This window comes from Sinocyclocheilus rhinocerous, unplaced genomic scaffold, assembly GCF_001515625.1.
Source record: "Sinocyclocheilus rhinocerous isolate Xijiao unplaced genomic scaffold, SAMN03320098_v1.1 scaffold2019, whole genome shotgun sequence".
Lineage (NCBI taxonomy): Eukaryota > Metazoa > Chordata > Actinopteri > Cypriniformes > Cyprinidae > Sinocyclocheilus > Sinocyclocheilus rhinocerous.
Window position 1 is genome coordinate 338,531 of NW_015660491.1, and position 13,076 is coordinate 351,606.

The window sequence follows — 13,076 nt, forward strand, 5'->3', positions numbered from 1 at the left end:
TATAACTAAAAAAAAAAAAAAGACTAAGTACACAAAATTATGACTAATTAAACTAAAATTAAAAGAAACAATGAAAACAAAACAAAAAAAACTATATAAAATAAAAACTATAATAGCATACAAAAAAAAGCTAAAATAACTCTAGCTTGCACCAAGTTTGACATCAATGACACCACAATTGTTTCTTTAGTGTTGTGGTGTGAATAAAATGTGATCACTACAACAGATGAGAAACAACTCAAATAAAACTATCATGTGACATCAAAAGAATAGGATTATCACGCACACAAGTCATTTGGGCTACTTTCATGCTGCTTTTTTGAGTTGACAGTCATTGTATGATCACTAACATTCTTCAAAACGTTCCTAGAGTGAGTAAATGACAATTTACATTTATTCCTTTAACTACCCATCTAGCTTTAATCCGAGTCTGTTAGTTGCATGAATCTTGCAAGCAGGTGAGATGAACAGAAAACAGGAAGGGATGAGTGCTAAATATGAAATGACAGACAGAAACATGCACAGTTACAGAAAGTGCAGACAGTCCCACAATCACCCTTAACAGACACCTGTGTGGGCTGCGGGGAGGATGGAAGCTTACGTAACATACTGCATAACGTACCTCAAAAGAATTACTGCCAAGATCAATTTGAATAACTTACATATTTTAATAATATATGTTTAAATTTGTATAATCTAAGCTACTATTAAAAGGAAATATTCTTGAATTTAATGCAACTTGGCTGGGTGCCAGGGTGTTGCTAGGCTGTTTCTAGGGTGTATTTTAAGGCAAGACACCACATGTGAATAGGGTAAAGCAATTAACTAATAGATTTCACCATACTTCCTCAGTTTATTAATTACATCAAGTTTTCTGTCGTTTAAATATGAAAATGAGGCATTATCTAGTTAAAGATGCACTAATTTGCAAAGATTTTCCTGAACAAGGGATTAAGCCAGGTTCAAAATTTTTGTTTGATTTTGTTGACATATTAGAGTTAAAGGTTTATACAGAGGGGATTTTGGATTTCTCTTTTTATTACTCCATAAATTAGAAAATACTGTCAACAGACAGAAAGAAAACACAATTTAGCCATGATCAATTTGAATAACTTACATATTTTAATAATATATGTTTAAATTTGTATAATCTAAGCTACTATTAAAAGGAAATAAATGAATTTAATGCAACTTGGCTGGGTGCCAGGGTGTTGCTAGGCTGTTTCTAGGGTGTATTTTAAGGCAAGACACCACATGTGAATAGGGTAAAGCAATTAACTAATAGATTTCACCATACTTCCTCAGTTTATTAATTACATCAAGTTTTCTGTCGTTTAAATATGAAAATGAGGCATTATCTAGTTAAAGATGCACTAATTTGCAAAGATTTTCCTGAACAAGGGATTAAGCCAGGTTCAAAATTTTTGTTTGATTTTGTTGACATATTAGAGTTAAAGGTTTATACAGAGGGGATTTTGGATTTCTCTTTTTATTACTCCATAAATTAGAAAATACTGTCAACAGACAGAAAGAAAACACAATTTAGCCATGTTTTTAGGAATAAAATCAATGTGAATGACATATGAACAAAACCCTCAGTAAAAACCTTCAGAATATAGAAAGGAATAAAACCCTAAGTTTTGGTGTATGCAAGTGCTGCTGAAGTGGAGGAAAAAATACTTATAGCTTTTAAAGATATGCATTTTCGCCATGTTTTTAGGAATAAAATGTTATATAAATCATTGTGAATGATATATGAACAATCCCCTCAGTAAAAACTTTCAGAATATAGAGAGGAATAAAACCCTAAGTTTTGGTGTATGTAAGTGCTGCTGAAGTGGAGAAACAAACCTCACAGCCTTTAAAGATATGTATTTTCGCCATATTTTTTAAGTAATAAAATATATAAATCAGTGCGAATGATATGTAAACAAACCCCTCAGTAAAAACATTCAGAATATAGAAAGGAATAAGACCCTAAGTTTTGGTGTTTGCAAGTGCTGCTGAAGTGGAGGAAAAAATACTTAAAGCTTTTAAAGATATGCATTTTCGCCATGTTTTTAGGAATAAAATGATATATAAATCATTGTGAATGATATATGAACAAACCCCTCAGTAAAAACGTTCAGAATATAGAGAGGAATAAAACCCTAAGTTTTGGTGTATGCAAGTGCTGCTGAAGTGGAGAAAAAACTTTTAAATATATGTTTTGTCATTCAAATCTACAGACGCAAATAGATAAAATAAACATTTAAATGTGTATTTTAGGTGTTTTCTTTCCACTAGTCTGAAACACATTATGAAAAACCAAAAAGCCCAAAATCTCAAAACTAACCAGTTCATTTTTGCTTGTAGTGTCTTGCCTTAAAATAATCAAACTTGTATTGAACCCAGAACGTTATGCATTCAATGCATATGCATTTATCCATCAAGCATTTAATATCTCTAATCAACAAATCCATCCTCCACCCCTTGCGACCCATTCAGGTGTCCCGAGCACAGACGGATTTCCGTGTTGTCTGAGATCTCGTGCCTGAGCACTGATCGGAGGTCAGCCGCACACACTGACCTCGCACTTGCTGCTCCAGGTTGAGAATAACGTTTACGGCCTGGTGAAGGACGAGCAGTTTGGTCTGAGGTTTCTCATTGTTCATGTGCATCTGGCACATGCGGCCCAGCTCTTTGAAGGCCTCGTTGATGTCACGCACACGCAAACGCTCACGGGCGTTATTGGCCACGCGCCGCTCTTTCTCCCGCTCCGCCTTCACCTCAATCGGCAAATCCTCGTCATCTTCTTCGTCATCTTGACTTCATGGGTCAGAGGAACAAAGGGTTGAGAGGGGTTACAGGCAAAACAATCAGGGCACACTGACAGGGACGACGTGTACCTCATGTCAATGTTTTACAACGGACCAATCAGAAGCTGCTGGAGGTGGGAACGATGAGTATATAGAATGTTTACAGATGCAACTCTTATCAACTGCAACCTTAGCAACTAGCAATCAAACGTTTTGAATTCGATTTTTTTGTGTTTTTGAAAGAAGTCTCTTCTGTTCACCAAGGCTTGCATTTATTTGACCAAAAATAGAGTCAAAAAAGCAGTAATATTGTGAATTATTTTTGCAAATACAGCTGTTTTCTGTGAACATTGTAAAATGCACATTATTCCTGTAATTTTCAGCATCATTACTCCAGTCTTCAGTGTCACATGATCCTTCAGAAATCATTCTAATATGCTGATTTGCCGCTCAAAAAAACATGTTGAAACAGTTCATGCTGCTTATTATTTTTGTAGAAATCATGATACGCTATCATTCAAAAGTTTGGGGTAAATGAGATTTAAGAAAAAAAAAATACTTATTCATCAAGGACACAGCAAATTGGTCAAAAGTGACAGTAAAGACATTTATAATGCTACAAAAAATTATATTTCAATTAAACGCTGTTCTTTTGAACTTTCTATTCAAAGAATCCTGAAAAATAAAATGTATCACAGTTTCCACAAAAATATTGGGCAGCACAACTGTTGATAATAATCAGATGTTTTTTTGAGCAGCAAATCAGCATATTAGAATTACAGCTTTGATCACAGAAATAAATTACATTTTAAAATATATTCACACAGAAAACTGTTATTTTAAATTTCAGAAATATTTCACTGTTTTACTGTATTTTTGATTAAATAAATGCAGCCTTGATGAGCAGAAGAGACTTCTTTCAAAAACATTTTTAAAAATCTTAATTTCAAACTTTTGACCTGTACTGTATATTTATTTCTCCTGGAACTAAATGAAGGTTCGCGGGGCGGCAGGTACCTCGTTCGCGTGTGGCTTTTTCCGTCTTTCTTCTCGTCCTCTGATTTATCTCCAATAGACAGGTTCTCATCGTCTTCCTTATCTTCCCGCTTTATTTCCGAGCTGGAGGAACGAGGCAGAGAAAGACCTGACAGACAAAACAAGATGAGATTAGCAACAGAAAATGCTGATCACACTGTGCGGCGGCAACAGAACTGTGAAATCATCCTGTAGTTCATTAAAGGATGAAGACTCATGAACGTACATTTATGCATTTGGCAAATGCTTTTATCCAAAGTGACTTGCATTGCATTCAAGGTATGCATTTTATCGGTTCATGCATTCCCTGAGAATCGAACCCATGAACTCATCGTTTCTAACACCATGTTTGAGCTACAGATAAGTCGTGTCTGAAAAGCATGCATGATACAAAAACATTTTGCATGCTTGTCTGCTAAAATACTTGCACAAAGCACATCATTTATGAATCTCAATCAATCAAATGTCATGAAATGAGCATTATAATTAAAAAAGCAGCACTGACTGGTAAAGGCGTCGGACTGGGAAGTGGGCGGAGCCTGATGGGGGGCGTGGTGTCCCTGCAGCAGAGCACTGGACTGTGGTAAACCTGCGGCGTCATCACTGTGATTTGACATCTAGAGGAAAGAGCAGGAGACGGTTAAATTGTCAATATTTGTTTTCACTACATTTTCTCTTGCTGAACAGCAAAATTAAAATTAGTTTTGATGGCAGTTAATTGTTTTGACAGTTTTCAACTAAATTTAGAGAAACAAGTCTAATATGCCTATTTCATAGGGCACAATTATTGTTACAATGTTAATAAATAATTAATTTGATTAACACTGTTTTTGATAATACATTTGTATTAAATCATAAAACACATAATCCAGAAAAATGAAAACTGACAACAGTGAAAAAATAAAGCATAAATTATTAGGGCACTATTATTGTTATTTTTATTTTTACTTTTTTAAGTATTGTGAATTCAAATTATTACACATCCTTATTGATTATTAAAAAAATATTTTATCTATTAAAAAATGTAAACAACAGAATTTGTGAAAAAATAAAACTGCTTTCATAGGACCCTAAAAAATTTTTTTTTGTAAAACGTTTAATGCTTTCAAAGGGCATTTGTAATTTTTGTAAAGCTTGTTTTTAAATTATACATGTTTAAGTATGTATAAGTTTCATGATTTCATTGATTAAACATGCTTTGATTACTAAAATTTAATTTAGCAAATTCGTGAAAAAATAAAGCAGATTTCATAGGGCCCTAAGCAGGCATCTCACAAGGGTTGGAAACAGAGCCACGTTAACAAACACTCACCAGGCCCGGCAGACGGCTGATGAGCCCGAAGGCCTGGCTGATGGAGCCCAGAGCCGCGGCACCAGCCGGATGTCCGCTCAGTAAACTGTGCATGTCTGCGCCCACAGCATGATTCCTCAACACATGCAGCGCTTCACCCAGACGGTCATCCATCTTATTCTGCAAAAAACACAAATTACTTAAGCTGACAGAGTCAAAGATTATCAAATGCACAACGAGACCGTATGCAACAGAGCCTGGCAACGAAGATGTTAGAGATAATAGAGGAAAAAATGTGATTTATGCCTATTTGTTTTAATACATTTTTATCAGCTGATTAGACATTTCTATAATTTTGTTAAAAACTGTCAAAACCATTAACAGCCATCAAAACAAATGTTAATTTTTCTGCTCAGATGAGATACTTTTATAGTTTTATTAATATTTTGAATCAGTTTTATTTCTATATTTTATTTCTATATTTTCATTATATATAATTTTGTTATTTTTAGTGGTGTATTTAGTAGTTTGTGTGTGTCTAGTTTCATGATTTTTTTTCAGTTGCCATGGAAACTAGCTGGAAAAAAAAACAACCCATTTTTATCAGCTGATTAGACATTTCTATAATTTTGTTAAAAACTGTCAAAACCATTAACAGCCATCAAAACAAATGTTAATTTTTCTGCTCAGATGAGATACTTTTATAGTTTTATTAATATTTTGAATCAGTTTTATTTCTATATTTTCAGTTTTTTTGAACTTCAAAGTTTTAATAATTTTGTTATTTTTAGTGGTGTATTTAGTAGTTTGTGTGTGTCTAGTTTCATGATTTTTTTTCAGTTGCCATGGAAACTAGCTGGAAAAAAAAACAACCCCATTTTATTTTCTTTAATATTCATTACAAGTAATGAAAATAATTTTTTAATTGTTTTAGTTTTAATTATAAAACCCAGGTTCAACACATTGAACTTAATAAAAAAATAAATATAAAAAGTTGATTTATTAAATATAATGAAATACACTATACATTATAATATACACTATATAAATTATCATAAATATTGTGATTTTTTTTTATTATCCATGTTGTATGATGTTCATAGGTGATTTCATATATATATAAATATATTATTAGTATTATTATCATTATTATTATTAATATAACTCAACTGGAGCATTATGGATGTTTAAGTGTAAAATAACCGTTCTTACATCTGGAACCATAAAGTGAAACTTAATTTATTAAATAAAGCAAAATACTACAAAATAAATTAAAAGTCTCTATATGTGTACTTCAAATATTGATCATAAATAATGTGTGATGTTTCTAGAAATACAATACATGCATATATCATGTGCAACACAGCTCACAGTAAAATGTTTTTTAATCTCTAGTTTTTCTGCTCTATGGTGATGCAGAGGAACGTACCAGCGCCTGCAGTCCGGGCTCAAAACCGGGCGACGGCGCAGGCTGAGAAGAGCCTTTGGGCCACTGAGATGCAGAAGCTGAAAACACAAACACAGATGTCAATACAGCCTCGTGTGCAACCCCACAGCAGATGGCACTACAGAGCCGTTTACAAAGACATGACCCTTCAGGAAACCCACCAGCAACATTTGAAGGAGAGCCCACAGGAGTGGAGGGACTCGAGGAGAAGCTGTTGCCGTTACTGTCAGAGGGATATATCTAAGAAGCACAAGAGACGATATTAAGTAAATGGTGGAGCTGAAAGAGATACACAATTGTTGTGTTTATCAGTATGTGTTATTTTTAATACATTTTTCAGTATGAATCACCCAGACTGTCCCCAATGATCCGAAATAATCACATGATATTTATCATCAATATCTACATACAGAAAATTATATGTGTGTGTGTGTGTGAGAGAGTGTGTGTGTGTGTGTAAACTTTGATTTTATGGCTCCAGAAAACATTATATAAACAATACAAATAATTTCTGTTAATATTTATTTTCATGAAGTTCTCAAAACAATGTAGTGAACATCTTGTGCTGCAATTTGAGCGGCAATTAGATTAAAATTAAAATGTGTCTTTATGCTATTAGTGGTTTGGACTAAATTTAGAGAAATGTGTCTCATCAGTTGAGAAAATGTGAAAAAATTAATTAACTTTAATTGAAAAAATAAAAAACATTAACTGAAATAAAATGTAAATAATAATAATAACTTCAGTTAGTTGCCAAGGCAACATTAAAAAATTTTTTTTCATTTAAGTTGAAGAAATCAAATTTCTTGAAACTGAAATAAAAATGTATAAAAACAAAAACATATTGGGAAAAAAAACTAATTAAAATAACAGTAAATTACTAAATATTTAACAAATTAAAAATAAAAATGGAAAACGGAAAACTAAAAGCTAAAAATAAAAACAAAACAACACTACAATAATTTATGAATGAACAAATATGCATAATCAAATAACTTCTGATTAATTAATCCAATTATTTATGTTTAGTCACAAAACTGCAATTCAGGAAATTCCTCTTCCTGTCATTCCAATTCAACATCCTGTGCGGCATTGCCAATTAAAATGATTTAATTATTAAAATTATTAAAAATTATTATTAATAAAAAAAATTAGCCTATTCTTAAATTCAGAATCAAGCAAACTTGATTAACCAGTCGATAATTAGCCAATTTGACGATTAACAAATTTTGCCCAAAAATCCATGCAGTTCCAAAGTAAATTTTGAAGAAATAACAATACAATAAATGTGTAATTAAGTCGTATCTCAAAATGATCATCCATATCAGCCACTCCTTAGTCCACTAGTGATAACTAGCCTCTGAGAAATGGTCAACCACTAGTTAATCACCGCATTAAACTGTAAATGTCACACTGTGAAACCTCAAACTCACCGAAGCGAGAGCTTTCCCGATCTCCGCGCCGGAGCTGCCTGTGTTTCCAGCTCTGCTGACTGCTAACAGAGAATGAAGCTCAAGTTTACAGGTGAATGTGAGTGACTCAGACGCAGCAGTGAAGCCGAGCGCTGCTCTCTGGTTTGTGGTGGCGTCAGGGTGGACACTCTTACCCATGATGCCATCCGTGGTGCTGATGGGTGGCGTGTGGTTGGGAACGCCGTATCCAGCCGAGGCCTGGTGGAAGCTGGTGGGTAAGTTAACCTCGTAGTTCTGCGGCGACAGGGGCAAAGGCTGCCGCTTCTGTGGACGAGACACAGACATGCAATTATTCACGAGCATGTGGCAAACATGTTATTGTATCTATCATCCAGCTATTGAGACGCTGAGAGAGAGCAGGCTCAACATCAGGAATGTTCGAATGCTTTTCCACATCGAGGTCTGCGGTAATTAAACGCATTTTTTCTGTGGTCTCTGGCTCATCAGAAAGGGGGGAAAAAAACATCTCGATGAGGTCTTCAGGACCTATTTTTAATGAATCTGAGATCATGACCGATCAGACACAACTAAGCCTCAAATAAACACCTGCTCTCCAACTATCTGTGTGCATATATAATATAATATATAATATATATATATATATATATACACACACACACAGTAGATACCGTAAATTTATATATTTTTTTGCGTAATTTTATGATTTATATTTAAATATAAAAATGATATACTTAAAAACAAAGTATTTAAATATTTTCCCCCCAAAATAAATAACTTGACCTGAGATACCATATACATGACAATATTATAAATTTAGCCAAATATATATTTTTATATATTTAGAAATACAAAAATGTTATATTTAAATAAAAATTATAAATTAATTTTTTTTCCAAAAATAAATAACCTTCGACAAACGCCAATGGCGAGTGATCTGAGTAGCGTTACCATAATTTAGCCATTTATATAATTAAATAAATACATTTTATATATTTAAATTTAAATATTTATATATTTAAATACAAATTATAAATTATTTATATATACATTTACGTCCTTTTCTGTGATGGTCAGATTATTGTAAACGTTTCTGTTTTTATTAAATTGATATTTAATGGTGTTAAGTGTATTAATCTTATGCCGCAAGTGACAACCGAAGGATTTAGTTAATCATAGTACTTTGTGACATTTAATACATGAACATAAATTTTTATTATTTCTTAGACATCAGCTAAATTTCTCAATCCTGACAGCACTGGGCACAACCTTAAAAAAAACTCTGAATATATGAGAAATAGTTCAATTCTAATCCATAATATAACTCCAGATGGACGAGTGTTGGGCTCACCTGTGTGTTTATGGAGGAGAACGGAGCCGGCTGACCGATGTGAGGAGAGTTACTCATGACAGGAGGATAACCAGACTGTCCCCAATGATCCGGAAGCCCATCTGAGAAACCAAAACAACATGTAATCCACAAGAAACCGGCTGGAAGATTAACAGTAAAATTACTGCAAAAGAAGCAGACGCTGACGTTACATTACTCTGCTCATTACACTGCCACTTATCATCAAATAATCAAATAAACAGACATGAAATATTGAGTTTAAGTAATTTTATGTGATTAGAAAGAGCACAGTGATATGCAAGGCATAAAACTAGAATATAGTTTCATGATGCACAAATATTTGACCACGAAATGCCTGTTTTATTTAATATTTACAGCTTTTTTATATTGAATATATACCTCAATATTTATGTATTTGCTCGAGCATGAACTGAAAATATCAAATATGCATGATTGCAAAGTCCATTATGAAAGTCTACTGCAAGAATAGAGTAGAATATCTGGTTTAAAAAAAAAAAAAAAGTTTTCCACTAAATTAACAAGAAACATAATAAATATTAAATGTTTATACAAAATACATGTAGCAATGCAGTTAAAAAAAAGCTGAAAAATACTAAAAAAAAAAAAAAAAAAAAAAAAAAAAAAAAAAAAATTTTTTTTGGGGAGGAAAGAAAAAAAAAAAAAAAAAAAAAAAAAAAAAAAAAAAAAAAAAATGAAAAATACAAAAAAAAAAAAAAAAAGACGAATTATTTTTGGTGATGCAATGTGACGTTCACAATATTTCTAATCACCAACAAATTACTGCAAAAGAATACGAGATATAAAAATAGCAATGAAGGAAACGTTTAGTTTCAAGATGCACAAATATTTGACCACAAAATACCTGATTTTTTAAAATAATTATAGCTTTTTTATATTGGACATATACCTCAAAATTCATGCATTTGCTCTAATATGAATTGAAACACGCAATCTGGACCAAATATGCATGATTGCAAAGTCCATTCTGAATGTCTACTGCTAAAATAGACAGAATATTTGGTTAAAAACTAATTAATAAATAAAAAAATTAAAAAAGTTTTCCACTAAATTAACACGAGACATATAATAAACGTGACGCTGGAGCACAAAAGCAGTGTTAAGTCGCTGGGGTATATTTGTAGCAATAGCCAACAATACATTGTATGGGTCAAAATTATAGATTTTCTTTTATGCCAAAAATCATTAGGATATTAAGTAAAGATCATGTTCCATGAAGATATTTTGTAAATTTCCTACCATAAATATATCACAACTTAATTTTTGATTAGTAATATGCATTGCTAAGACCTTCATTTGAACAACTTTAAAGATGATTTTCTCAATATTTGGATTTTGTTGCACCCTCAGATTCCAGATTTTCAAATAGTTGTATCTCAGCCAAATATTGTCCTATCCTAACAAACCATACATCAATGGAAAGCTTATTTATTCAGCTTTCAGATGATGCATACATCTCAAATTCGAAAAATTTACCCTTATGACTGGTTTTGTGGTCCAGGGTCACAAATATGAAACGTTTATACAAAATACATGTAGCAATACATTTAAAAAGGCAGAAAAAAAGAACACAAAAGGTCATTAGTTATTTTAAGTGATTGCAAATGAAGTGATAAATAGCACATTAAGATCAGTGTGATGTTTATAACATTACTAATATTCTTGACATCACTCAGACAGAAACTACCCACATACCCGGCCAGAAAGAGCCTGGATAAAGGTTTGCAGCTTTGGATCCGGGGTATCCGGTGCCATCCTGGTTATAGTCCTCTCCGGTGGAACCGGGATAAACCTGCCAGACAGAAGAAACCAAAGCTGGGATTCAGGTTAATGGGAATGTGATGCAGAGCCCACCAAAGCCATGTGATCGCTCAGAAGACGCAGTTCTGCTTTAGCTGCAGTGTGTGCAATAAATTAGGAAACATTCATCAGAAAACGAACCCTGACTCAAGGGAAAGTCCACAATAATGACACGCCGACGAACCACAAGCAGTGCCTAAAATAACTTTGATATTTCAATGGCCAGTTACCATAATTTTAGCCATTTACATATGCATTTTTGTATTTATAATTTGAAAAAACTAAAACTAATTACAAATATTTATATATTTAAAACAAATTTCCAGTCAAGAAATGGTATTTCACAATTTTATTAAATATTTTTCTTTCTGTATGATATTTATAGTTACCATTTTATTAAAATATAAATTTCTATTCAGCTTTAGTCACCTGTGTTGTTTTGTCACTGTTTCTGTTGTCATATATACAAAATACATGTAGCAATATATAAATTTTTTTTTTTGCTTTTTTATTTGCTTTAAACAAACAGGGAACATTAATAGCCTGTATATTAAATACTGCAGTTGTAAGTGTAGACAACAGGGTTTACACTGCCATCGTTTGAGAATATTGTATACAAAGTGATCAGCTAACTAATTAGCTGACTACATATGACATGCAGATGTATGTATATACCCATACACACACTTTCACATGCATCCAAACACCCATATATATATATATATATACACACATACGTACATATACAAAATCCCGAATGCATTTACACCCACATGTCACTATTAAGATACTTCACAGTGAAATAATTTAACTGACTAAAACATCGAATATACGAATACAAGAAGTTACTAGTGACTATTAGACCTCTTATCTCTCAGGATACTGCTTGTTCCCTAACATAAACATAAGCAAGAACTAAACAAAGGCCGTAGTACAATAACCTAATTGTCGGATATCTTATAATTCTTTGTTGAAGAATTAAACAATATATGATTTAATCTGTTTCCAAATCTTTAGAGTTATTTATTACTATATTTTCATTATAAAACCTTGACTCAATTTTTATTGGACTATTCAACAAAGCCTCTAAAGATGTCGTCCTACAAGAAGTTCTTTCTAACCAAACCCATTCTGGTATCTCCACTTTATTTTCTGGAGTTTGTCTCCACCAAGAAAGGAACCGTAACGGCACAGTAGTAACTTCTGAAGGAAGGAAGACTAAATCCTCCTTCTGCTTTGGGCTTGCATAGATGTTTTTTAGATATTCTGACAGCTTTATAATCCCATATAAAAGAAATAATTATAGAATCTAATTTTGTAAATAGTTTCGCCGGTATCAGAGCTGGAATAGAACAAAATAAATACAAAAATCGAGGAAGCGTTACCATTTTGATTGCATTGATCTTTCCTGCCATAGACATAGGTAAAGTCCTCCAAAATTTTATATTATCTTTTAGCTGATTCACTTTCACATGCCAGTTCGCCTTTAGAAGTGCATCTGCATAAAGAAGTGCATTATAATTCCTAAATGTTTAAATGAATTATGAGCAATTTTAAATAGCATAGAATTTTAAAAAATTGTGTCAATATCCTCAGTTATGGGCATTAACTCACTTTTATCCCAATTTATTGTAAAACCCGATAGTTTATTAAATGATTCTAAAAGCTTCAAAAGAGGTGGAATAGACAATTCTGGCTTTGCTATATATAAAAGTATATATAATTTTTTTTTATAAAACGGTAACTTAAATGTCACTAAAAATTACATAAAATGATACAATTTTAATATCATTTATACATTTTATTTAATATATATTATTTTAATAAAATGGCAACTTAAATGTTACAATTTTATTTTTAAGAAATTTATATATATATATATATA

The 13,076-nt window shown here is 32.3% G+C and overlaps 1 protein-coding gene across 8 annotated transcripts in view; it reads right to left on the reverse strand.

Annotated features, from left to right (window-relative positions):
- Window positions 1-13,076, reverse strand: part of tcf3a (transcription factor 3a) — a 38,609-nt gene that overhangs the window by 2,272 nt on the left and 23,261 nt on the right. The window contains exons 9-18 of one of the 8 annotated variants that reach the window (XM_016534092.1): window positions 11,087-11,183; window positions 9,353-9,453; window positions 8,178-8,307; window positions 8,005-8,063; window positions 6,733-6,811; window positions 6,554-6,630; window positions 5,146-5,304; window positions 4,339-4,450; window positions 3,816-3,942; window positions 2,349-2,808 (exon numbers count right to left, since the gene is read on the reverse strand). In XM_016534092.1, coding sequence (XP_016389578.1) covers window positions 2,484-2,808; window positions 3,816-3,942; window positions 4,339-4,450; window positions 5,146-5,304; window positions 6,554-6,630; window positions 6,733-6,811; window positions 8,005-8,063; window positions 8,178-8,307; window positions 9,353-9,453; window positions 11,087-11,183 — 1,266 coding nt within the window. In that variant the 3' untranslated portion in view covers window positions 2,349-2,483. Of the gene's footprint in view, window positions 1-2,348; window positions 2,809-3,815; window positions 3,943-4,338; window positions 4,451-5,145; window positions 5,305-6,553; window positions 6,812-8,004; window positions 8,067-8,177; window positions 8,308-9,352; window positions 9,454-11,086; window positions 11,184-13,076 lie in introns of those variants that run through there. The other 7 variants (XM_016534091.1, XM_016534090.1, XM_016534089.1 and 4 more) reach the window with 7 other exon arrangements.